This window comes from Gopherus evgoodei, chromosome 1 (assembly GCF_007399415.2).
Source record: "Gopherus evgoodei ecotype Sinaloan lineage chromosome 1, rGopEvg1_v1.p, whole genome shotgun sequence".
Lineage (NCBI taxonomy): Eukaryota > Metazoa > Chordata > Testudines > Testudinidae > Gopherus > Gopherus evgoodei.
The window spans coordinates 24,679,766-24,707,085 of record NC_044322.1 but is presented as its reverse complement, the minus strand read 5'-3'; the positions used below and the strand labels follow the sequence as shown (position 1 = coordinate 24,707,085).

The 27,320-nt window shown below is 43.2% G+C and overlaps 1 protein-coding gene across 2 annotated transcripts in view; it reads left to right on the top strand.

Moving 5' to 3' along the window:
* The window catches only part of MTMR2 (myotubularin related protein 2), a 90,800-nt gene that overhangs the window by 5,794 nt on the left and 57,686 nt on the right, over nt 1-27,320 (top strand). Inside the window, exons 1-2 of one of the 2 annotated variants that reach the window (XM_030559963.1) lie at nt 15,554-15,628; nt 24,640-24,745. Coding sequence is in view for 1 of the 2 variants with exons in the window: in XM_030559956.1 (XP_030415816.1) it covers nt 24,640-24,745 (106 nt within the window). In the remaining variant the exon portion in view is untranslated. Of the gene's footprint in view, nt 1-15,553; nt 15,629-24,639; nt 24,746-27,320 lie in introns of those variants that run through there. The other variant, XM_030559956.1, reaches the window with a different exon arrangement.

Here is a 27,320-nt window from a genome sequence, read left to right as displayed (position 1 = left end):
TAAGCAACTGAAAACGGTATTCTAATTGGAAGTATTACTGCATAATATACGGTAGTACCATCCCCTCCCGTAATTCTAGTGATTCGATTGCGGAAGGAAATAGTTTTCCTATGGACTAAACAACAGATTTTCTGTTTGCCTGTCTCTCACACAGAGTTATTTATTAATTAAGGCTCCAGTCCTGTGAAGATGTGAGTATATATGTAATTTTATGCACATGAGTAGTGTCACTGAATTCAGTTGAATTACTTATGCATAAAGTTAAACACACTTACGTTTTGTAGGATTGGGGCCTAGCCAGTAACACCTTCCCTGGAGACAGTTGTGATTTACTTCTTTAAGTCTTACTTATAATAGTTTGATCTGCTAGACGACAGTAATGTTGAGTTGTTACAGTGTGATTGTAGTGATGTGCTATAGTTGCACTATACCTGCTTGCTAATAAAAAAATCTTTCATTTTTATGGGGATGGTGTCGGGAGTACAGTGTACTGTGCAGGTGCCATAATTAGTTTTATAAATCTGGCTTTCTTATTTAATAGTAATAATCACCTTCTGAATACAGATATAATTCATTCAAAATTCACTACTCTTACGTATGTAAGCATGAAACCTTGTTGGGTTATAAGAGCATAATTATTCATTTTAAATGACATTAAAAAAACTGGAAAAGTGAAAGATGACCTGACAGATATGATGCATTTATACCGCACCCTGACATAATTTCATCGTACAGCTTTCTTAGATCTGATTGCAAAGTTAGGTCAGTTGTGTATGCCTGTAAGTTCATGGGATGTGTTCCTGGAAACACACGTGCATACCCTAGAACTCACATAAGTAAAGGTACTTGCGTGAGAAAGTGCTCTCAGGATGATACTGTAGTTTTTTGGGAGTTAGTTTTTTCTTTGTAGTGAAGTGTGTGGGATACGTCAGCAGTGGTATTTGACATTTTATGTACTTTAAAATGGAAGGATGGTCTAGTGGTTAGGGCACTAGCCCTAGGACTTGAGAGGTCTGGGCTCAGTTCCTTGCTCTGTCACAGACATCCTGTCTGATCTTGTGCTTCAGTTCTCCATCTCTAAAAATGGGGATAGTAAAACTTCCTATCTCACAGGGGTGTTTGTAGGACAAATGCATTCCAGATTGTGAAATGCTTTGATATCTGTTGATGAGAAGCACTGTATAAGAGCTAGGTGATATTATTACACCTCTACCCCGATATAACATGAATTCAGATATAACGCAGTAAAGCAGCGCTCCAGGGAGGTGGGGTTCCGCACTCTTTTGGATCAAAGCAAGTTCGATATAATGCAGTTTCACCTATAACGTGGTAAGATTTTTTGGCTTCCGAGGACAGCATTATATTGAGGTAGAGGTGTATTAATAGAACCTAGTATGTGTGCATTTCATGCAACTTTTACTCCAGTGAGTAAGTAACATGCAGAAATAACTCTTCTTGGGACTAAACAAACTGTTGCACGCAGAAGGCGATGACGAGCTTGACCATAAAAATTGATTCCCTTTTGCAGTGTATGATGTTAAATCTTTGTCAACAGGACAGATAAGGAGTTAGTGATTTTTTCTCTCTGTTATAGAGGAGTCTTTCTCTTGTGTCTTCTCCCATGATGATATGTCACTGAATTTTTCTGCTTTCACTTACGTCTAGTTGTCAATCAGCTGGCCTGGGCACTGAGATTTCTCCATTCATTACTCAGCACAACTGACTTTGTCATTGAATGGAAAATGAACACCATCTATCCATAGAGTTTTTAGCTTTGGCTTTAAAAGACAATGCAAAATATTTTCCCCTTGCCCATAAACTTCCATTTAACAATCACAGTATAGAGCTTTGGGGTAGAATTTTCAAAGATGACTTAAAGTCCATTGGCTTTCAGGAAAACTTAGGCTCTGAAGTTCCTAAGGGCTAGACTTTTAAAAAAGTATTTAGGCACCTGAAGATGCAGATATGCACCTATAGGAATTAGGCAGTTAATGGGATTTTCAAAAGTATCTATCTGCATCTTCAGGTGCCTAAATACTTTTAAAAATCTGCCCTTAAGTGCCTGTCACTATTGAAAATGGGACTTAGTGTAAGTCCTGTAAGTACTTTTGAAAAATTTACTTTTGGTAAAATATTGACGGGTTTCTCTTTAGCATATTAAAAAAAAGTAATACATGTCTGGTGTTCAGATAGGTTATAACAGAACTTAATTTCCTCAAGCAATTAAAGATGTCTGACAAAGAAAGCAGATTATAAAGGAATGGAAATCATATATATTTGAGGTAGCACACAGTATTTTTAAAAGGTATTTGGAATAGATCTCCAGCTCTGGGTTCAGTTGTTGTGCCAGATGGACGGGGGTGATATTAACAACTAATGAGAGGTGGAGTAGGTGGAGGACATGTTCAGCTATCTCTCACCAAAGAGCATTCACGTGCATTGTGGAATCATACCAGCTAGCAACCTCCACCAATTCCTTTATTCTAGAGCTCTGTATCTCCAGCATTCATGTTATTCTTTGCCCTGCTTCTGAGAAGTGATACTTTAAATTCTTAGCTCTTTCATTTTGGTGGTTCTGCTTTGTTTTCATGTCCATCTGTTTTACTACTTCTGCATGTAAGTTAGCTTAGCTGCAAAAGGAAAGGTAACTCTAGAACTTAGAACATCTCATTTTTGTGGATGTTGTCTTGAACTGTAAAGACTGGATAGTTTGTATTTAACCTTTTTAAAAAAACCTTTTAAAAAAAATCCTGATTTCTTCTATAAGTCCATTTTGTTGTAATAAAAGGTCTTTATGGCATGGTCCAAAATGTTGGATGGCCTAGCACAGCTGGAAAGGTTTATTGCTCACTCAAGAACCCTGGTCACTTTAATGGTACTGAAATGTATATATCAACTGAGAAAGTTAGGTCTCATGCTCCCAACAGTGCCTTAGCTCACCATGCAATGTCTTCAGGACCCTGGAATCTGTAGTTTACAATGACCTTGTATCTGAAGTTTTGACTTCAGGAGAATTACGTGATGACTTTAACTCAGAAATAAACTGAATTTGGCTTAACCATTGTTAAAACAAACTGTTTCTAAAATTTAAGAGCGAAAGCCCCCAACAAGTGATGTTCATTTTGAAATCAAGCTACGTAACCACACAGGTGATGTGAACACACCCCACAGTTAGGATTTATGAAGTTTGTTGTCCCATTGAGTAGTAATAGTCCAATGCAATACTCAAGCAACAGTCTGTTCTAAGAAACAGATTCAAAATACCTGTATGAAGTTATGGAGGCACTTGAATACTAAATAAACCATATTATGGGAAGAGAGGTAACAATTAATATTCTAACCCTATTTCATGAGGAATACAACTAGTTCTAACAGCAATAGTTTAGTTCAGGGGTTCTTAAAGTAGGGATTGTAACCTCTAGAGAGTCACAATCATTCTCCCTTTTCTTCCCTTTCTTAAAATAATTATACTACTTACTGTTGTGGTTCTGTTGATAACTCTGATAACATGAATTGAGCATAAACAGATGCAGAGATGCTTGCCTGAATCTGCAGACAGGCTGAAACAATAGCTGTAAGTGGTGTGAGGGGCTCTGTTCGTCTTGATTATGGTCCTGTGGACACCTGCTTGGACAGCAATTTAAGGTCCTAGTTGAAGAATTTTTCCCCGAGAACAAGGCTAACATCGGAAGGAGATGGATTTGTAATCCCTTTGGGGGCTTTCTCTCAGAATGTTTGACACCAAAACCACATTACTGCCAGATGTATCACATGGCTGGATTGAGTTGCCTTGTGATGACTTGTTGAAGTTACAGTTTGAAAGAGAAGATTTTTTTTGCTGGTTTTGGTGGTCAGAGAAGCAAAGATATCCATCACTTTTTTCATAGGCTGTGAGAATGCTTCTTCCTTTTGGTTCCTCCTATATATGTGAGGCAGGATTTTCAAGGAGGCGTGCCATTAGAAATAAGTACAGTCGGTAGCTGAGTGTTGAGAATGAGCTACTTTTGTGTCTGAGAAACTTCACATTGTGTCTAGAACCTGTTAACGACTCCAGAGAGGCTCATCGATTTTCAATCATCATTAATGCTAATATGTGAAAGATAAATTATTACACTTAATTGAAACAGAAATATATTTGGGTGCTAATTTGTACAACTGTACATTTTTGTGTATGTTGCTAACATAATGAATGGATTATAAAACCTAATAATTCATTTGTATCATAGGGAAAGCCCATTATCAGGGGCTGAGGATTTTGGGAGTGAATTGTGAAAATACTGGTAGCCTAAAAGGGGTGACAGTTTTGAAAAGTTTGGGAATCACTGACAGAGGAAAAAATGAAATCTTCCAGGAGCTGTCAAAATAGCAATCTTCAACCTACTTTGGTAATCTCTACTTTTAGCTGATGTAGGTTCTAAAAGTCCTTGAGTCTAAGATTCCACCTTCTGCTCTGACCTTCTCTTGTGTTAGATACATGCAAACTTCTTTGTTCATGCAACTATTATTGAAAAGATAAATGTCTCCAAGGGACTATGTATTTAAAAAGTGCTATGTGTGACGATTTAAACAATAAAATACAGTACACTCATTTGTTCCTTTAATTCTTGTCAAGTATCAGAGGGGTAGCTGTGTTCGTCTGGATCTGTAAAAGCCGCAGAGAGTCCTGTGGCACCTTATGGACTGACAGATGTATTGCAGCATGAGCTTTCGTGGGTGAATACTCACTTCATCGAACATGCATCCGACGAAGTGGGTATTCAGCCACGAAAGCTCATGCTCCAATACGTCTGTTAGTCTATAAGGTGCCACAAGACCCTTTGCTGCTTTTAGTTCTTGTATTATAATTAGCACGAGGAGAGAGAATCTCTGCCCTGGAGAGCTTGGGGCTAGGGTTTTAAAGATATTTTTGCAGATATGCCAGATAGGTGCCTAGTGAGTTTTTCAGAAGTGCCTAGTTGCTTGACTGCCATTGATCGAGGCACCGAACAACCTTTAAAAATGTGGCCTTTGGAGTCTAAATAGACAAGATAGGCAGAGGGTGGGGAGGGGAAACTGTGTCACACAGAAATGACATGAATTGCACAAGGGCACGCAGCTAGTTAGAGATAAAGCTACGGTTGGAACGCAGGTCCCTGACTCCCAATCTGGTGCCTATTTGCTTGACCGTGCTACCTTTTTTAGAGATGGAAACTTACCTTTTTTGTGTTTAATAATCTGTTTGTTTGACTATTTCCTTAACTACAGATTATTTACAATTTAAAAAATAATTATCCAACCTACTTATACTTCAGAATTACCTGTTTTATTGTCAAACTAGATAATTTGCTGCTGTTTCCTAGCCCTATAGACCATGGAGGTCCTTGGCTGCTCTCACAATTCAGCTCAGCATTTTTTTTGTCAAGGGCATATTTTGCCCAATGATGGTAATTCATACTAAGAACTCTTGGGTTTTGGTCAACATTCTCTCTCCATCTTCTGTTTGGTCAGACACCATAAGGGTATCTGTCTTCCATCATCTCAACTATATGTCCTGCTCACAGAAGTAGTTGCTTACATCATTTTCTCCCTTTAAATTATTGTCCTGTTAGCTATGCTCCTTTAATTATGCATCACTTTTACTTCTGCTGTTTTCTTATCACTGTCCTTCTTTTCTAATTCATTTATGGCCTCTGTGCAAAGACAGGAACTGATTCTGAAAAATAAGGAAAAGCCAAACACACCCTCTCAGCCTAATCAGCAGGATCTATAAGCTCTTGGCTTCTCCTTCATGATCCTTTTTCTCTTGACCTACTTTCGTGCTATTGTTTATTCAGTGCTTATAGTTTGTCTGGTGCTGTATAAAGAGGCATGAAAAAGATTTGAGGGGTGGTGGTGGATAGGCAGCTGAACATGAGTTCCCAGCGCAACACTCTGGCCAGAAGAGCTGAAGTGGTGCTTGGATGCATAAACAAGTAGAAGTAGGTAGTTTAGGAAGAGCACAGGAAGTGAGGGGGAAGTGGGAATAAATGAAATGAGGAATCCTATTACAGTTAAGTTTAAGTCCCAATAATCAGTAGTGCATTGTAAGACAGTTAAAATGAAGGGCAGGTCTGTTTTTAGCTGCTATAACTGTCACTACACTTCTGCAAGGGTTGGTTGAAAAAATGCAACAAGACCCAGAAAAAAATTCAGTGGAATTTTTTGTGTTCTTGTTTCCCCATTTGTCTACTGTCTCTATTTTCTTTTGGCAGATAGTTTTTAGTTAACTAGCCATGGTGGGACTTTCTCCTACTTTTCTCTGGTCTTTTACACTCCATTAATTCTTTTCCATTCCTTTCCAACCTCCCACCTACCTTATGGAGCGACAGAGCTAGTGGTTCTCTAATCTACACCCCCAGATGCAGTAAATAGCATTTGAAATGCTGTTCTAGTCAATAAAGTGACTATGTAAAAATGTCACCATTTTACAGATCTCTGTATACTCAGTCATCTGTTGACTTTGATGAGAAAAATAAATCCTCATTCCTTTTTATGCATATTAGTCATGTAGAGCCAATACAGCTGAGAGAGAGGGAGCTGGATTCTACTCTATCTTGTGACTCATAAACATACTTATTTATTATGTTTTAGTCAGTTACACCTGTGCAAACCAATTGAAGACAAATAGAGGTTGCCTAGGTGGTGTTGAGTGCATTAGTTAAAGCCAGTGCTGTTGCACAGATGTAACTGAACTCTTCTTACTAGAGATGATCTGCAAGATAGAAAGAACCTTGCTTAACCCTCATGTTGTGTTGGCTGGGTTGGCAGTTGAAAAAATGCAAACAAACCTGGAGGTCATCTTTTTACTTGTAAACTGAACACATTTGATTCAGAACCTCTGCAATATCTTTTTAACAAAGTCACACTTGAGAGTAAGCTGAGATTTGAAATTCAGGCTGTCCTTACAACTGAAAACGGGAGTCCCACTGCCTTATTGAGAAGGAATGATCTCAGCTCCTTGGAGAGTGTTGTGTCCCCAGTTACTGGGAGCACCTTACATCAATGTACAAAAGCTCAAAGGCCCAGATCCTCAAAGATATTTAGGCTCTTCACTCCGATTGATTTCAGTGGAAGATAGGAACCTAAATACCTCTGTGGATTTGGGCCACATTAACTATGTAAGTATAAGCTTTATTGGAGATGTATCCCCAGAGCACCTCACTAACCTCTGAAAGTCATGGCCCAGCATGCAATAGGCTGTGTAAAACCTCAGAAGAATTTTCAGAGGAGGAAGCCCCACAGTGGGAGGGGCCGGCAGTCTCTTCTGTGGTTGTTCCAAAGCCCCAATCAGGAATTTGGAGGAGAATATTCCCAGGACAGTGTGATGCTGGATGAGCCATTCTGGAGAGGGGGGAAAATGTAGTAGAGTTTCCTACTAGATGCCACCACTTATGAGCTAATATTGCTGTCAAGCAGCTGATCAGCTGTGACCCATTACTTATGTGATTACATAAGAATGGCCATACTGGGTCAGACCAAAGGTCCATCTAGCCCAGTATCCTGTCTTCTAACAGTGGCCAATGCCAGTTGCTTCAGAGGGAATGAACAGAACAGGTAATCGTCAAGTATTCCATCCCATGTTGCCTATTCCCACCTTCAGGCTAGGAACAGCATTAGCAACATCAGTATAACTTCTGGTGATCTAATGGGGGCAGGATCATAACCAACTTCTTCATTGGTTGTGATAGGACAGCTACACTCCAGTGCAGTAGAGGGATGTATTTCTAGGTTAATATGTTCTGATTCCAGACCATAACTCCAAGTGGTCTCAAACAAGGAAAAGCAGATCGCCCTATTGCTATATTGCGAAAAAAGTTACCTCCACTCAGCAAAAGAGGTGCCCTGGCCTTAGATTTTTCCCTCTTTAGGAGGAGAGGAACTATATAAATACTTTTTTTTTCTTTCTTAGGTGTTTAAATCCATTGGCAGCTCAGGAAAGATGAGTAGTTATTTTCTTTAGCAGGATAAATTCTTTTCTCGGTGGGGCAAACATAACTTCCATTATTTATGAAGATAACAACCTTTACTGTTAGGTGAGCAATCTTGCAAGATTATCCCCAGTATATAGATGTGACAATTGATATATGGAGCGGTTGGGGACTCACCTTTTCAAAAGTGTTCGCTTACTTTGGATGTCTCCATTTTTGGATGCTCAGCTTGAGAGAGACAGAACCAGATTTTCCAAACACCATTTAGACACCTTCAGAAGTGGTGAGTATGTCAAGTGCTGAACTCTTTTGAAATCCTGCCCATGCTTCACAATGGGAGCTGCTGGCTGCTGAGCTCTTTTTAAAAAAATGTTTATTTAGGTACCTATTGGAGTTGCGCTTTTTTAGAAATCTGGTCCTAGTTGTGGGTGCTGAATACTTGGAAATCTGGACTGTGGGGTCTGATTTTCAGAAATGCTGAGAACCCACATCTCCAGTAGATGTTGATTTACCTAGGGACATGTAACAGTTCAGTGGCTGACCTGGGATTAGAAAGTAGGCTTCTGATCCCAGTTCCAGGCTTCATCTGCAATCAGAGCACACTGCATCTCAACATCTGACTACTAGAGAATATCTAGGTATCCTGTTGGAGGATTTCTACTGGATAATAGGTGACTCTCCAAATGGGGGGTGTATTCAAAAATACATCTTCTTCTTTCTTTTAATTAATCCCAGTCTGGAATTACAAATGTCAGTGATTAGTCATTTGCTGGTATTCTTAGTAACTAATTTTTTAATGAAAGATAAACAGCATGTTTGACAGTATAAGTTATTTTCTTATGCGAGTGTTTAAAAATAGAAAAAGGAATCCAACAGAGTAAGGACTGAGTTATGGTAGGTATACAGACTTACTATTAAATCGGTATGTTCAGCGGCTAGCGTAATAGGGTCCTGTTCCGTGACTGGAACTCCTTTGTAGTACAGTAGTACCTAGAAGTTATTTTATCTGTTCATCCTATTTGGGCTATCTTCCCTTGGTGTCCTACCAAAAAGTACAAAGTTTTCCAGTCTTTTTCTTGATCCAGTTCATGAAAGTTTTGTTGCCCTAATTATTACTTGGTAAAGATTTAAGATAATCAGTTAGTTTCAGTTTCTGATTTTTTTTCCTTGTATGCACTGGGCTGTTCTAATGTGCTAACTACTAAGGGCCCCTAACAAACTGTTCTCTGGGGAATCATTGGAATACATCAGCATTTTGGCCAGGGCTTCATCCCTATCCCTGCTCATCAGAGAAACTGTGCAACATATACAATCTCTCTCTCTGTGTTTGTTTTTTTGACCCTGAAATTCTACCTCCACTTTCTATTCTCAGGGGGATCCTTCTTCATTCAGAGTTCAGTATGCTCTCTGCTTTGTTACACCTTTTGGAAAGCACTGAGTAGGCTTGGTAGATTTTCTGACCTTCACAGTACTCTTCTGCCCCATCTTTTAGCAGTGGCCAACTGTGTGTGAGAGGGCTGAACTGAGTAAACCCTCAGCAGGCAGTGTTGTTTGAGCTGACAGTAACCTACAAGGACTCTAATTTAGGTTACATACCCAATCTACGTTTTTGAACCTCCACTCTTTAAATGTAATTTATTTATTTCTTATTTTAAATGTTAAGTGAAGTTTTAGAGATTAAAAATGGGACTAGATTGGAAATCCTATAAACAGAAAAAAAAACCTCAGAGTGCAAAACAGGCCCAACTTTGGTTTCCTTACACTGACACACAGGACTGACTCTAGGCACCAGTAAACCAAGCACGTGGCTGGGGTGGCCATCTTTTTTTTTTTTTTTTTTTTCTTTGGCAGTTGCGCTTTCAGAGTTGTTGTTGTTGTTTTTTTTGCTTGGGGCGGCAAAAAACCTAGAGCCAGCCCTGCTGGCACAACAGTGTGCCTCAATCTTTATTGGGGTGGCTGGGGAGAATTATTTGGCCCGCCCTCATCATAATATCCGAGCACCTTACCATCTTTAATATATTTATCCTCAAAATCCCTGTGAGGTTGGGATCATTATTCCCATTTACACATAGGCAACGGCGGCACAGAGGGACTAAGGCCCAGTTTCTTAAAGGCATTTACGTGTCTAACTCCCATTGATTTCAATGAGAATTAGGCACCCAAATAACTTCGAGGGGCTGTACTTTAGGGCCTAAATCCTAATGACTTTCAGTGAGACCTAAGCTCCTAAGTGCCTAAGTCACCTTTCAAAATGGGCCCGATGTGTCTGTCACCTGGGCTGTACACCGCTAAGCGGAGCAACTCTTAAACACCTTTACAAATATGGGCCTGAGGTCACACAGGAAGTTTGTAGCAGAGCAGGGAATTGAACCTGGGTTTCCCAAGTACTAGGAGAATGCCTTAACCATCCAGCAATCTTTTCTACTCACGCTTCCTTCTTGTGAGTGGTGATTCATTTGCCCTGCCCATCATTCTGCAGCCGAAATGACCAGTGATGGTGGTGTTTTTTTGCAGTGCAGACACTGATCCAGAAGGAACTGGACTAAGACCAGCTAAGTCACTTCACATGGGTTATCCATCTGCTTTCAGATCGTAAGAAATTTTGATCCCTCCTGACATGGACTGAATTTCAGCCAATGATGCAGAGGTAAAATGTGGTGTATTCCCAGTGCTCGTCTAAAATCTTCTGGATAAGAATATTATTTTGGGTTTTCCTTTGCAGCTGAGTGCCATCCTGCACCAGCCTGGAGACTTTTCTTTTTTTTTTTTTGTATAGCTCACTGCTGTGTTTTATCTTCCCACTGTTTAAAATGCACAGTTGCATGCCAGATTCTAGGACTTTGTATCATTTAAATACAAAATTGGAATTAAAAAAGGGGTCATGGGGAGCTCCCACTACATGTATATGTTCACTTTGCCGCTCAGAGTGGATTCAGCACAAGTCTTTCTGCAGCACTTAAGGAAGATGCAAAAGGAGTCTCTGCACATCAAAGCCAATGTGTGGGTAATGCCTAAATACCCTAATCCACAGCACTAGCACCTTATTGGAACCTCTGTGTGTGTTGACTATACAATAATCACACAGTGCAAAGATGGCAGTGCCAAAAGATTGAGCTTTATTTTTATTCCCCTCCCCCACCAAACTATGGATTGACTTTGATATTTCCTTTGAATCCTAGGCCTTGGCTACACTTGCAGGTGTGCAGCGCTGGGAGTTAAAGCTGTCTTCGTACAGCTGTGTAGGGAAAGCGCTGCAGTGTGGCCACACTGACAGCTACCAGTGCTGCAGTGTGGCCACATTTGCAGCATTTGCAGCGCTGTTGGGAGTGGTGCATTATGGGCAGCTATCCCACAGAGCACCTCGTCCCATTTTGGCGCCGTGGGTTGTGGGAAGGATGCGGGTCATTCTGCTTCCTGTCCCAACGCCCCGTGATGCATCGCTTCACATCCCAGCAATCTCTGTTTTTCCGTCCACGTTTGGCGCCATCTTGACTCTCTCAACGGTTTCTGTGCAGTGCGATTTCTATGGGAGATGGAGCCCGAACTGCTGAGGAGTATGCTGATGAGTCTCGCCAGCACAACACGTTTGGCAATTGAGCTATTCCTTAAGATCCAAAGTGATGAAGAGTCCGACAATGATTGCGAGGTGCCTGACGCATACGACACGAAATTGCTGCTGGCATTCACGGAAATGCTCAGCACTGTGGAACGCTGCTTTTGATCTCGGGAAACAAGCACTGAGTGATGGGATCACATCATTGTGGAAGTCTGGGATGATGAGCAGTGGCTACAGAACTTTTGGATGAAAAAAGCCACTTTCATGGGACTGTGTGCTGAGCTCGCCCCCACCCTGCGGCACAAGGACACGAGATTGAGAGCTGCCCTGCTGGTGGAGAAGCGGGTGGCTATTGCAATCTGGAAGCTGGCAACTCCAGACAGCTACCGATCGGTCAGGAACCAGTTTGGAATGGGAAAGTCGACCGTTGGAATCGTTTTGATGCAAGTTTTTAGAGCCATTAATCGCATTCTGCTAAGAAGAACCGTGACTCTGGGGAATGTGCAGGACATTGTGGATGGCTTTGCACAAATGAGTTTCCCTAACTGTGGAGGGGCGATAGATGGGACGCATATTCCTATTCTGGCACCACCCCACCTGGCATCCGAGTACATTAATCAGAAGGAGTATTTCTCTATGGTTCCCCAGGCACTTGTGGATCACCGTGGGCATTTCATTGACATTAACACAGGCTGGCCTGGAAAGGTGCTTGATGCACGCATCTTTCGGATCACTGGCCTGTTCAGGAAGCTGCAGGCCGGGACTTTTTTCCCAGACCGGAAGATCGCAGTAGGGAACGTTGAAATGCCCGTTGTGATCCTTGGAGACCCCACTTACCCCTTAATGCCTTGGCTCATGAAACCATATACAGGGAAGCTTGACAGGAGCAAGGAACGGTTCAACTACAGGCTGAGCCAGTGCTGAATGACTGTGGAGTGTGCTTTTGGCCATTTAAAGGGGTGCTGGAGATCTCTGTATGGGAAGTTAGACTTGGGGGAAAGCAGCATCCCTGCGGTTATATCCACGTGCTGTACCCTCCATAATATTTGTGAAGGGAAAGGTGAAACATTCAGTCAGGCATGGACCTCTGAGGTTCAATACCTGGAGGCTGAATTTGCACAGCCAGAGAGCAGGGCTACTAGAGGGACCCCCAGCACAGGGTTTCAAGGGTTAGGGATGCCTTGAGGGAGGAATTTGAGGCTGAAAACCAACAGTAATGTTTGATGCCTTGCACCGGAGTGAAGTGCAGTGGTTACAATGTTAGTAGGAATCTGTTTTTCCTAAGCTGATTTGCAGTGCCTGTTTCTTTCCTGGGCTAAGGTATCTTTTGACTTTCTGCAATAATAAAGGCTGTTTTCAAAGCCAAGAATTCATTTATTGAAAAGAAAATAACTTTATTGACAGACACACAACATTTTGGGAACCTTAAAGGGCAGAGGGGTGCGGTGGGGAACTATACAGTCACAGGTTTGAATATGTCATGTCTGGAGTGCTGTGCAATGACTGCTGCACTTCAGGATGCCAATACTGCATGGTAATGGGTTGAGTGCAGAGGGTAAGGGTCGTAGTTCTCAGGGCTGGTTGATGAACATACAGGTGTTGGAGGCAGCTGGTGGTGGTAAGAACCTGGATGCTGAGGAAGGGGGTTTTGAGCTGACATTGGAGCACAAGGGAAAGAGCTTTGGGTTGAGGAGGGGGCCGGCACAATAGTGCTCTGCCTGCATGGCTACGAGCGCCTGGATAGAGTCCACTTGACGCGCCAGGATACTTATCAGCTGCTTTGTGCTTTTCTTCCTGGCCGCTGCTTTTTTTCTGGTGGATCCTGCTTTCCCTTTCCCTCCAGTCCTGTGCTTTTTGATTCTCTCTGGCAGAGTGATCCATAGCTGCTTGCAGCAGGTTGTCTTTGGTTTTTCATGGCTTCTTCCAGAGGTTTTGAAGTCTTTCAGCTGTTGATAACACGGGCATCCGAGAACTCAAGGTTGCTTGTAGAAAGGCAAAAAAGGCAACAGTTAACAGAGGCTGCATTGTTTATATCACATCAGACAGTTTTTCCCACACAGTGAAGGAGTTTACAGTCTTCACAATAGCATAATTTTCCCATACCAAAGAGAGCGCTCATAACCCACAGGAGCCCCGAAATGGTGAGTAAGGGGGACTGATTGCTTCAGGGCTGTACTGGGGTTTCTGTGCGTTGGGGAAAGCAAACAGCTGCAGGGGGCACGTACACTGAACAGTGTCCCAACATTTTCCACAGGAGTTAATCCTGGAAGATATCTCGCTGCTGCAGGTCACCTGGGAAGAGTGGGATGGTCTTCTACGGCAATGCGGATTCTGCCCTGGCCCCTATGCAGCTTGCCTGTATGCAGCAATGGTTCCCCCACCCCTCGCGGCACAGTGGCATGGACGCGTTAGCCTGACTGGGACAAGGACCACAGTGGCTCTCACAATAAACTTGCGCAAGCACATTGCCCATGCTCTGGCTGAAACTTTTGAAGAGATTACCAAGGCCGATTACCGCGACGCGATAGACCACATCAATGGGCTATTCCACATCTAGGCATGCATGCATGCAGCCCTAACCATCCCTCCTCTCCCGAAACATTTCCATTCTGAAAATAAAAGCCGCTTACTGGGAACCCGCTCCTCTGCTTGTCCTTCACCAAGTACTGCCTGCTGCGACTGGCTGCCTTCCTCCTGGCTTGAGAAGAGCTCCTGGCTGCATGCCTCCTGGGACTCCGGGGTGTCTCCCCCCACCCCAGTACCCTCACTCTCGGTTTCCTCCCCCCCCCCCCGCTCTGAAGTGTCCATTGTGGTCCTCGGATTGGCGGTGGGGTCACCCCCAAGTATTGCGTCCAGCTCTTTGTAAAAATGGCAGGTCGTGGGGGCAGCAGCAGAGCGGTGGTTTCCCTCACAGGCTTTGTAATAGGCACTCCGCAATTCCTTCACTTTAACCCTGCACTGCAGCACGTCCCTGTCATGGCCTTTTTCGAGCACGGCCCTTGATATCTGCCCATAGGTATCGTAATTCCTATGGCTGGAGCACAGCTGGGACTGCACAGCTTCCTCCCCGCAAACACTGATGAGGTCCAGCAATTCGCCAGCTCCATGCTGGGGCTCGTTTGGCGCGTGGAAGCATGGTCACCTGCAAAGATTCACTGATTGATTGCACTCCACACCTGGCTGAGCAAACAGGAAGGGGATTTTTAAAATTCCCGGGGCATTTAAAGGGCAGATCACCTGAGGCCAGGGCAGTAGAGTTCGAACTGATAAACAGAGTGGCTAAACAGGCATTCTGGGATACCTCCAAATACCTCTAGAGGCCAATAACAGCGCTTTTGGTGGCCACACTGGCGGAGCAGCGCTTCATCACCAGCTCTGCAGTCGTTATTCCCCAGGCAGAGGTAGTGTACAGCCAGTGCTGTATCCAGGGAGATACAGCGCTGGATGTGCCTTGCAAGTGTGGACGGTGTGTGAGTTGCAGCGCTGTAAAGCCAGCACCAGCGCTGCAACTCTCCAGTGTAGCCACGCCCTTAGAGAGGAAAATACTAGGCGGATTCCTCTTTTGTTTCTCTCATGAATACAGATCATGATGTCGTCGTCTTCCACGTGATGTTTTTGATTTGGGCCTATGTCACTTATATTCTTCTGTTTTTACCTTCTGGGCTGTTTAACGCAGGAAAACGTGATACCGAGGGCTGCTTGTTGTTATTAATTATGTGCTGCTTTTCAGTTAGGCTTTGGGTGTTGGCTTTCTGTCCTTGGAACCTTGCTAATATCTCAGACAATTGGCCTGTTGTTTAGCCAGTGCTGCAGGCATTTAGTGAATCTCGGTTAAAAAAAATAATAATAAAAGAATGACTAATTGAGAATGAGCAATGCTGGTGAGACTGTAGTCCATTGTGTAACTATTGAGAGCAAAATTTGCATTCCTAGAAAAGCTTGTTCACGGTCAAAATATAGGGCACTCTCTTTATTGCTAATGGGAAAACATGTACTGTATATTCAGCTCAGGATGCTATTTAAAAGAATCAACTTTATAGAAAGTGACATTTTCTTTGCTTGGAACACTGAAGTCAGATTTAAACCCTGGTTTGCTTGGCAACAGAAGTGAATCTTTCTTATTCAGGCAAGTATCGCGGGGGCTATTTTAAGTCTGTCACACACATGCACAATGATTTGTGTGCTGAAGTGGCTTCTTTTAAGATTGTTTAGCACTGTGACATGGCCAAAACTTTTTTGAAGGGGAAGGCTACAGTCCTATGTTATATAACTATCTGCCTCTTCTGAGTGCCAGAGGGCACCCGCCAATTATCTGTCTCTTATTTCAAAAATATATTTGTCTGTGGCTTTTTTCCTGAGATGTGTAAGTTGAGCAGAAGATAAAGTAGTATCTAACAGTGTTCTGAGAAATCATGACTTCTAGGTAACTCTTAAATGTAGTCAGTTGTATACTGGGTACATGTACAGTATAAATACAATATGCTGAGCTTTTGTATGTGTGCACGTTTTATATAAATGTATAATAGATTAAGTTACTGTCTGTATGTGCATTCTGTTGTAGGTAGGATAATCTGGTTTTTTGGTCTTTTTGGTGTGAAGATACAAGTCTGACTCATCGATGAATGGGGGATAATGGTTCCTTTGTCCGTCTTCTCTGTTTAGACCAGTGTTTCTCGCATGCGGCCACCAGGGGCTTTTCTTAGGGCCACAGCCTCCTGGGCAGTGATTAGGGGGGCGGGGCAGACGCAAAGCATTGGCCCGTCCCCAGGGGCCACCAGGAGTGGTTGGGCCTTGCCCTGCTTTGGAGAGATACAAGCTGGAGGTACAGGCAGCCAGTGAGTTCCTCACCTTCCCAGGGGCAGTGGGATTGGGCTTCAGCCCTCACGTGACAGGCTCCAGCCACGGGGCTTCAGGCTCTGTCTCCTGGGCATGGGGCTTTGGGCTCCATACCCTGGCTATGTGGTGATGGGCTCTGGCCCCAAGCTCATTCCCCCATCACCTTTGCCCCCCACTGCCTCCCCCAGTGCCCCATCACCCCTAGCCCCTGCTGTCTCTGTACCTACCTCCCTATCCAAGGCTTAATTTGTCCCCGGGCTTAATAAGTCTGTTGTGAAAAGTGATATTTGTATGTTTGTTAATATAACTTTTCACAGCACACTTAGTAGCTAGCAAGTCTTTTTTTTAAAAAAAAAAAGCAACCAAAAAAAGCAACAGAAACAATAAGAAAAATGACAAGAATGATCAAAGCACTTTATTTGTGTTCCTATTCTGTTTAGGTCCAATAAAGACGAGAGACAACTGTACACTATTTTTATTACTGAGTCTGTTAAAAACAAAAAACAAAAAAAAAAACCCACCCTGCATAGAGAGATTACAATGATTTGGACATGTACCCATGCTAATTTTTCTTTTTTCTAAAGTTAATGAAGTATTTTAGGAAAAATTGTCACAGCAAGCGTTGGTGGCCGCACTCTGAGGCCACAAAAAAATTTGTTGTGAGAACCCCTGGTTTAGACTGAGAGAGTTCTTTAGGGCCCAGACTGTCTGTTGCACTGTGTATGCACAGTGCCTAGCACAGTGGGGCCCAAATCTCAATTGTGGCTTTTAGGTATTAATGTCTACAAATCAATTTAAGTGGTAATCTTTAAATGTTGTAGTTTGGGATCCTATTCTGCAGCTCTTACGCAGGCACAAACAGTCTACTCCTGCCGATAGGCCAAGCAAGCATCTGTTTCAGTACTTTGCAGAATTGTGCCATTAAGAAGGTGCTGCATAGTCACTGGGATCCTTGCATGAATGAGGGTTTAGGCCAGAGGTGGGCAAACTACGGGCCACATCCAGCCCATGGGACCCTCCTGCCCGGCCCCTGAGCTCCTGGCCCGGGAGGCTACCTCCGGCCCTCCCCCTGCAGTTCCCCTTCCCTCGCAGCCTCAGCTCACTCTGCTGCCTGTGCAATATGCTGAGTGGGCGGGGCTGTGAGCCTCTGGGCAGTGCAACTGCAGAGCCCGGTCTGATCTGGTGCTCCGTGCTGCATGGTGGTGATGGCGTGGCTGGTTCCAGCTGGGCGGCACAGCTGTAGCGCCACCAGCCACCGGTGCTCCAGGCAGCGCGGTAAGGGGCAGGGACCGGGGGGTTGGATAGAGGGCAGGGGAGTTTGGTGGGGTGATCAGGGGGTGGGGGTGTGAATAGGGGTCAAGGTGGTAAGGGGGATTGGATGGGGGCAAGGGTACTGGTGGGGCAGTCAGGAAGGAGGGGGAGTTGGATGGGGTGGTGGGGAGTAGTCAAGGGACAGGGAGAAGGGGTGGTTGGATGGGGCAGGGGTCCCCGGGGGGCTGTCAGGAATGAGAGGGGGGGGTTGGATGGGGTAGTGGGGGGCAGTCAGGGGCAGGGATTCCAGGGGAAGTCAGGGGGCAGGGGGGCGTGGATGGGGCAGGGGTCCCGGTGGGACCATCAGGAATCAGGGTGGATTGGATGGGGCAGGAGTCCCAGGGAGGGGAGTGGAGAGGGATGGGGGCCGGGCCACGACCCCCTCCCCTAACTGGCCCTCCATACAATTTCCAAAACCCGATGCGGCTCTCAGGCCAAAAAGTTTGCCCACCTCAGGTTTAGGCCCTTAGTAAACTGCTCAATGGGAAACATGTATTGAACAGCAAGGTGGACTTCTGGTCAGCATTGGCTGGATGGAGCAGAGTAGTGATATCTCAGAGGAATAGGTTCTGTTCTGCTATGACCCAAACTTTCTTTAGTATTTCTTTTTCCTTCTGTGAAGGAGAGAGAGGAGCAGGGAAGAGTGTTGAAAGGGAAGTGTTGCCATCTTGGATGTTGAAAATGAGCAGGGAGTGCTCCGTAACTCTGTTTATTTATGCTTTAAAAGAAGGTACATGAGGTACTAGAAGTGCTCCTATGCATGGCCCGACTACAAAATTCAAACCAATTGGATGCCAGTTTTCTGGCATTTGGAATTTCCAAATTAAATTGTTTTTGCCACTAGTCATGATTAATTTGCAGTTTTCACCTTGCATTTTCAGGATTCCACATAAAGAGAAACTTTGAGAAAAACAGGAAGAGAGGAAATGGAAAGTATATTCTGCAGTGCTTCTTTCCTTTATCACCTCTGCAGCTGAAACAACAGAGCACAGTGCTGCATTTTATCACTTGTTTTCCATATCAGTTCAGTGGCTGCAGAAAGAAAATTTACAGTTTGATAAAGTGAAAATGTGTGAGCAGCTTATACCAATTAGTATTCAAGCAGCTGGCACACCTCTGCAAGCAAAATGCAGCTATTCATTGCAGCAGCAGGCAGGAACATTCATAAAGAAAGCATTGGCGCATCAATCTGGCGTCCTATGAGGTTATTTTGCTCGCTTTCCTCATGAGAATGAGCCTGGCAAAGATTTTCAAGCTTAGGACACTAAATTTGGTACCCAACACGTTATTCAGTCACCCTAAATGAAAGTGGCCCTATTTTCAGAGGTGCTGACCACCCCCGCCCATCCCATTGAGTTCACTAGGAATTGCAGATGCTCAACCCATTTGAAAATCAAGTCAAACTTATATTTAGGAGCATAAATAAGGATTTACCAGACTAATATTAGGTACCCAAGTTTGAAAATTTTGGCCATTATTTATTATTTCATAGAGACAGAGGCATCTGTCCCACTCTCACCCTTCAGAGGCTGATCAAGTATAGCAGAAAAAGAAAGTTTTGGACGGTTTCCTTGGGAAACACCCCATCCCAAGCTGCACAGGGTTGGTTGAGGCTATTGTTCTGCCACTTGTGTGCTTTCCTGTGTTTCTGTTGATCAAGAGGTGGAAACAATTAAGATGCTGCTTAGGAAATTACCATTATAGTAATTACAAGTCCTGATGGCTGATTCATCTTACCCAGTTTCTCACAGGGACAAGGTAGTGTTATGACTTTATTCTAAATTCTTGCCAAAAGTTGTCACAGTGCTTGAGCTTCATATAACTCGGTAAAATTTGTTGCCACAACTTTACCTTCAAAACCCATGACCTGCGAGGAAAGGTTATGTTGTATACTTGGGATGTGAAAAAAGAAAACATAGATTTTATTTTCACAGAAGAAACCTTTCTGGAATTCCCCTAGGATATCTATTTCCTTTTTTGAAAAATCTAAATTTCAGACTATTTAAGTACAAAAGATATCCAAATAGATCAATTTGCCTGCTACAGGAGAAGGCTAGGTACTATATGGGGTGAGATTTCATTACTGCTTAAATAGTCTGGCAATCTGCATCAAGTTTAATTTTTTTTTTCACCTTTAAGGTCCATCATAGTTTGACTAACTTCAGCTTCTATTTCCTTCCTTTCTTATCTGCTCTTATTCCTTATTGCATCTTCCCATCTTCACACTGCCAGATTGTATGCTTCTTCCAAACAGAATCGATGCTTTCTTCTGCGCATGGAATGCCCCTATTGAATGAGTCTGGGGGGCCCAACCCCCCCATGAACTAATAATGGGCAAAGCAAATAACTGATAATACAGAGATTTTTAAAAATGTATGTTTTATTTCTGTCCTTCACCGTTTGTATGTGGCTTGCTTTTTTAGATTGTGAGTTCTTTGGAGCAAGGACTGCATCTTATTATGTTTGGAAAGCATCTAGCCTCTTGTGGGTAATCCTAGTAATGATCGGCACCCTACCAACAGCTGAGCCACTGAATTTAGTTCTCATTATAATTCCCTTATTAATTGCATATATCTGCTCCCCATAGCCCAGGGCTCAATAATGAGGGTAAATAGTAGAAGAGGGCATTGCAGACTCCATCCTCTGGACAAATCTTGGTCTAATTTATAGTTAGAAACCTGGTCTTTAGAAATGCATTTAACTGTTCTGCCAATGTAAAATATAATTATCAGGATGAGGAGTAGACTGTACATCGGTGGTAGGCATACCCCCAAACTGCTTGTGATTGCAGGGACAAATTAGGATCGAAATAGCAAGAATACTCTGGAGAGTCATTCTTGGTCATTTCCCCAGCAGTGCCTTTGAATCACTTTGGGGGAGCTCTGTTCCCATTTAATAGTGGTAGCAAAAGGGAAGTAGGCAGAGCAGCTGAGTTTTGGAGCTTGGGGGGAGCAGAGGTTAGGAGGTACTTGGGAGACTGAGGTGTATTCTAAAGGATCAGTAATATAATACTTAGCACTTCCAAAGAGTTCCAGGTATTTTGAAAACATCAGCGAATGTAGGTGCTCAGCATCCTAGTGAGGGGTCAGAAATCTAAGTATCCCCATGGTGACGTAGCCCCGTTGATTACAGTGGAGCTGTGCTGATTTACACCTGCTGAGGTCTTGCTGTTAGAGTTCTCACACATACATGGCCATCCCATTTTTTGGGTTCCCCTTCCAATTTTCAAAACCAGCAATTACACAGGACCATTAAAATCCACAGCCACCCATCCGTACAGTCACAATTCACCCCTATCCCATATTGCCATTATTCCCCAGGTAACAAATTCCTCCTTGACATCCTCGTCTCAGCCCCTCCTTAAATACCTGCAAAAATGAACAGTTTTACAGTGGGTCTGGAAGGCTAACAAATCCCTGGGAGTGAAAGCGCATTGCAGAATCTAAGGACCCTCATAGAGTGTGCCCGGGCAGCAGCTCTCTCTGTTCCGTATTAAGGAATCTCCACCTTGAGTGTCTCCACTGTTTGTAACTGCAGTAGTGTGGAGCAAGAAGAGAGGGAATCTGCTGGGTAGCCTAGACCCATGTCATTGAATGGTTCAAACAAACATCTTGAACTGAACCCAGATGCCCACAGACTGCCAGTGCAGCTCCCAGAACACTGGTATAATGTGCTTCCAGTGCAAAACACCATATACCAGACAGGGCTGGATTTACATCTTAGGCGTCACTAGGCACAGCATCTTCTTCAGCGTCCCCACCCCCCGTCCCCCCTGGCCCACATCTGACCTTTGTGTTTTCTGTAAAAAATAAAATGAAAAGAAATATAAACACAGCCTCCCCAGGAAGGCACAAGACCCTCTGCCATGCACGGTGCTCCTTGCCTGAGCTGGGGCGCAGCCCACCTGTCCCAGGCAAGATGCAAGGGGGGACTGTACCTCTCCACAAGGCGAATGGTCCCTGGGTGTCTTCCATCTCTTCCGCAGCCCGGTCTGCCTGTGCAGGTGAACGGGGTGCTCTCCACGCCCCTCCCTCTCTCTCCCCTGCATGGGGCAGGGGCAGCGGGCGGACGAGATTGGGAAAAGGCTGGGATGCTCTCAGCTCCTTCAGCAGCTGCCCCGACCATCCGCGGCTCATGGTGCCCCCAGGCTGACTTGGACGCTCATCCTGCTCCAGTCCCACATGCTGGGCAGCCACCAACCTGTGCCAGGAACCTGGTTACCCGCAGGGGAGCTGTGTGTATTAGCTTTTAGGCACCCCTAAAATGCTGGTGCCTCTAGGCACATGCCTACTGTACCTAATTGGAAATCCGGCCCTGATAAGAAATTTGCCATGTTTCAGCCTAAGCGCAGCTTCTAAATGGGCCCAAGCAGGGTGCTGTATAGTGGTCTAATCTCAGGGTGGCAAAGGCTTTTGTACGCTGGAGAGACGACAACACAGAGAGGTTAAATAATTTGTCCTAATCTCAAACAATATCTGTGGCAGACCTAAGAACAGATCTCAGTTCTTCATTCCTGGTCTGTGTATTAGCTGTAGAACTATCTTTTCCTTCAAGGAGTATTAGGCCACATGGCCTCAGTTTTTTTCACATAGGAGAACTCCAGATTAGCTAAACCACTGAAGGTAATAAATGTGGTGTGTAAAGGGACATCAGGTTAATTAGTTTGCTCAGCGGAGCCATGTCAACCCAAACCTGACTGATACTGATAGGAGGAAGAATGTCATGAGCCAACTGAGTTTAAGTTCTTTGTTATGTCAGTGTTGGTTCCTTAGCTTCATTTCAGTTTAGTATTAATGATTGATGAGGTGAATAGAGGCACTGAGCCAAACACATGCAACCTATGTAGACTCTTCAGAGCTGCCTAATCCAGCTATGTCATAAGTGGTGTTTGCTGTGTGTGCAGGGTAGGTCTTTCAAAAGTGCTCATGTTGGACTCACTCTGCGGTCCCTGATGTTAGGCCAATGATCGATTGGCACTTTTGAAAATTTCGCTTAGAATGTGCAAACATTTACCTGCATTAAAAACCATTTGGGACTAAGCATGATCAACAAATACCAAGTGCTCTTACAATCTCAACTGAATGTCCACTGTCTTGTCCCTTAGGTAGTCATTTCTCCCTGTGCAAAATGAGCCTAAAACTCTACCAGCCAGATTTGATAGCATTTTACCTACACTTTGCATAGGTGGACCCAAAATGCAAGTCAGTGAAGAATCTGGCCCCTGCCATACAGGTCTGGACTCAGATGCAAGGAATTGAAGAAAGGAGAACTGGAAGTGATATTAATGATGGGGACTTTTGCATAAAAGTGACACTTTATGGGATGACTCCCATAACTGAAATGTTGATGCTGATGGGGAGGAGTCTGCATAGGTGGTGAGAGAGGAGGGTTAGAAGAGGTGACATTGTGTGCCCAAGGTGCGTACAGTGCCAGTGAGCTGATGTCTGTCTAAAGACCTGATCCTGTGAACCTTTGCTCAAGATTTGTCCACACACAAAGTCGCACCAGATGAACTCAAGGTCTGATTATTTTTTTCAGTCGAATTAGTTAAACCTTTGTAAATCCCTGGGTGGTTACTTGGAAGGCACAAGCCAAACTGATATAAACCAGGCTTAAACTGATTTAAGAAGGTCCATCACAGGGTTTGCACTGGTTTAACTAAACTGGTATAAGCAAATCAGTGCATGCTGTGTAGACAAGGCCTTGCACAAGCAAGGCCATGCCTAAGTGAGGGAGTGTTGTGGGATTGGGCTTTACATTTTTTTTTTTCCAGGACTTTGCTTCATTTACTGTCTGTGAAACATTGGATGTACAAGTGGTTCTATGATAACATCCAAAATACAGCATTGCCTTAGTGTATATTAATTCCCAGAACTAAGTATTTTGGAAATGAAGTGATTGACAGTCCACAATAATAAACCACATTGAATTGTTTGTCTCAAGTTCATATTTTAAATAATTTATTCTTGAGTCTATTTCTGAAACGTCAAATGAAAATAATTATTCATCACCTAGTAGTAGGATTAAAAAGTTACCATTGCATTTTTATCCTTGTAGCCAAAGTATTTACTCCTAGCCAGAGCCACATTTACTGTAGTAATCCCTCGCTTTTTTTAAACATGTCACCAGTATAGGATTTCCCCAGACTTGAAAGCGGGGAAATTGAATGTTTTTTGTAATTTGATGTTTGTTTGTTTTTACCAGTGAAAGAGTCAAGTAGCGGGGGGGGGGGGGGAACCTGTGAGACAACTAACAGGTCTCCAAACCTATCTGAAAGCCTGCACCTAGATGTTTCCAGCATGTGATGTCACATGCTCAACTAGTACAACAATTGATGGTGACATTAAGGCTGGACTTTGGCCCTTGGCCAAAGCTAGGCTTGGCCCCTGCAAGCTATGTGTGCAAGTTCTTTCTCTCTACACAGAGCTCCACTGAAGTCAGTGAGGCTCCATGTGGACACAAGGTTCCACCCATACGGAGTTGATTGCTGCATTGGGACCTTTGTGAGTACCTTTGGAGATAGGATGTTTTGCTACAGTTGCACAGCATTTCAGGAGTGGTAATGCTAGGTATAAGCTGGTAAGGTTAAAGGGAATGTTTCAGTGTGAATACAAAGTGCAACAGTACTAATTTTATTTATGCACAGCCACACTGGAGGGGCAATATAGAAAAACAGGATGATGCCATGATGTTATAGTTTCTCAAATAGTGCTGCATGTCACCAGGGATGTACGAGGATCTAGGGGGAAGAGCCTGTTGTAGTGCATGAGAGTTGCATTAAAACCCAAAGGAACAAAGTTACAATTGATGGAAGAAACTTTTCCTTTGTTCTGATTTCATTTTCCCTGCTTCCATGGTAAATCTATGGTCAGGCCGGTAAATCCTATAGTAACACAGTAACATCTCTTATATAAATGTTTGAAATTGAAGCTTTTCGCTTTAGTTAAACTCAGAAATGCACAAGTCTGACATGTATTTGTCTCTTTGTAGTGCTTCCACCTCTCACTCGGACCAGTCAGTGCATACAAAATCTGCTTCGGTTGTGTCATCAGATTCTGTCTCCACCTCCACAGACAACTTTTCTCCAGATTTGAGGGTACGTATTTCCTTTTTTGAGGCTACAGTGAGATCCCAAGTACAGTGTTTGGTGGTGGCTTAAGACTTCAGCCTCCAGATTAACAGCGCAATTTAGCTGTTTATTTAGCAGGAGCTGGAGAGGGACACAGAACCCAACAGCTGAAATAGGAGTTAGTTTGATCTCTACACCATTGCTTCCTTTGTTACTGAATAAACAGTCTTGTAAGTGGTCCCACATTTGGGATCAGACTTTTAAGAGTTCAACTTCCAAGAGTTCAGCCTACCTAAATAAGGGCCGGATTCAGCACCCAGCTGCTCTCACAGCACCTTAATTTGATGCCTTGATGGAAGCTGATCCTCTGAAAATCTGGCCCCGTTTGTGAACATTGAACTCTTGAAATATCTGGCTCTTAACATCTGTCTTAAAATAGCTTGCACTGGAATGATCACTGACAAATACTAGCTGGTACCCTCAGTGATATAGACTTCTCCTCTAACAAAGACCTTTTAAATCAAAATATCAAACTTGGGTACATAGAGACAGGCAACTAATTCCATAGCTGGACACCTAAATACGTAGTCTGATGGCCAGGATGCTGAAATGTACCTGCAGTTCATACTGAAGCCTGTGGGATTTGTGGGAGTATCCAGACCAGTGAGGCGCTTTGTCACCGCTTGCCCTGCAACTTGGGGTGCCTCACAGTGCTTTGCAGCTGTAGCTCCCACCTGGGCCACTCACAAACACCCTGCCAGCATGCAGGGCACACCCCGAGTGTGTGTATGGCTACAGCTCTGGTCCAGCAACTCTGACCCCAGCAGCCTGACAGCAAACACCAGCCACACTCTGGCTTCCACCAGCCTTGGTAACTAATTACAGAGTGATCCTAACATACTCCCAGTCTCAAATTTTTCCCAAAATCTGTGTTCTGCACTGTCCAGCCTTCTCCTGGACAACCCAGACCATATTATGTGCATTGCCTCTCTACGGGGATCGACATACAACAGTTTGCTACCTTAAATGAAATTATGCAAACATTTCACAAGACTGGATTAATTTTAATAAAACAATAAAACAAATGTATTTAACTAGAAGGAGAGATGTTTTATTTGAGTAAAAATATAAGCCATAAAGTCAGAAATGGTTACAAGAGAAATAAAGATAAAATGCTTCCTAGTACTAAACTTAACAAATTAGATTTTGTTCAAGATGAAGTCCATTACCAGGTTTTCCGTTAACAATTCTGACCCAACTCTCAGGCCAAGATCTGCTCCCAAAGTCCCACAGCTGTTTGTTTTGTCATCTTAAGTGAAAAAGAGAGATGATAGGGAAATAGAACTTGGTGTGGTTTTGCCCCTCACTTTTAGAGTCCAGTCACCCTTTCAAATGCATTTTCCTGAGGGTTACCTTACCTCTAGTTAAAGTTAATTCCAAGGGTAAAGAAGACGACAGTGAAAGAGGACGCACACTGTTTCTTCTCACCTCTGTTTGCTGAAAAGCAGATTTTTCTTATCTCCTGTCTTTCCCCCTCTTGATATCTGAGGATCCTGTTCACAACTTATATGTAAACTGAGGTAAACACACATTTCTGTGTTTAAGACTGGCTTGACCAGTCCTTATTGGGGCTTCGTGGGTTTGAACCTGTGCTACCAGCATTATTCAGGGGGAATTCCTGACTTGACATATAATGTTGCTACACACATTTCATCATGGTATTATTAACCAGTGAGTCATTAGTTTTCAAATGATACCTCACAAGGCATATTTTGTAAAAGATTATTGCAGTGGCATGTAGTATGTGAACATTGGAATGTATTCTGTCAGAGGATGCTCAGCACTTTTGAAAATCAGACCATTTATTTCAGTACTTAAAATTGGTTACACATTTGTTTGAAGTGTGTACTGGTTTGAGATAGATTTTCATGTACCTATAATGGAGGATATTGGTAGAATCATTAATAGCTTTCAAAGTATGGCCACTACTTTGTAGTTAAGTTTAATATCATTTTCATTATTTTTAGTATTAATTTATTATTTATATGACAGTAGCATCCAGATGCCTCAGTCAAGATCATGGGCCCATTGTATAAGATGCTCTGTGAACCTATATGAAGACATGATCTCTGCTCAAAGAAGAGCTGTATTAAAAAATCATGCATCTTCCTTAAAAATCATGGGATTTTAAAAAAATAGGGATCCACTTATTTTCCTTCTAGTTTCTTTTCTATTCAGTGTTCATGTTCTCAAGCTTGTCTGCAAAATATAATAAGGTCTAGAAACTTTTTTTTTCTAAATGAAAGCTGAGTTTCTCATAATCACAAAACTCCAGGAACTGGGGCTGTAAAACAAACAGCATATGCTCACAATAAAATTGTAAGAGTTGGCAAAAGCAGCACAGGCCTTTTTCTTTTTTATTCTGTGGCTTGTGTTAAGTTTAGTCTCAGTGCTGTTTTGGCGAGTGTAATTTTTTCCACGGCTGGTATCTTTCCGCAGCTAACAGAAAATCCCCTAGTTTTACTATTACAAAGACTTGATTGTTTCCATTTGAAGAAGATACTTGATTCTTTGAGGCTTTCAGCCATTTGTAGTTAAACAT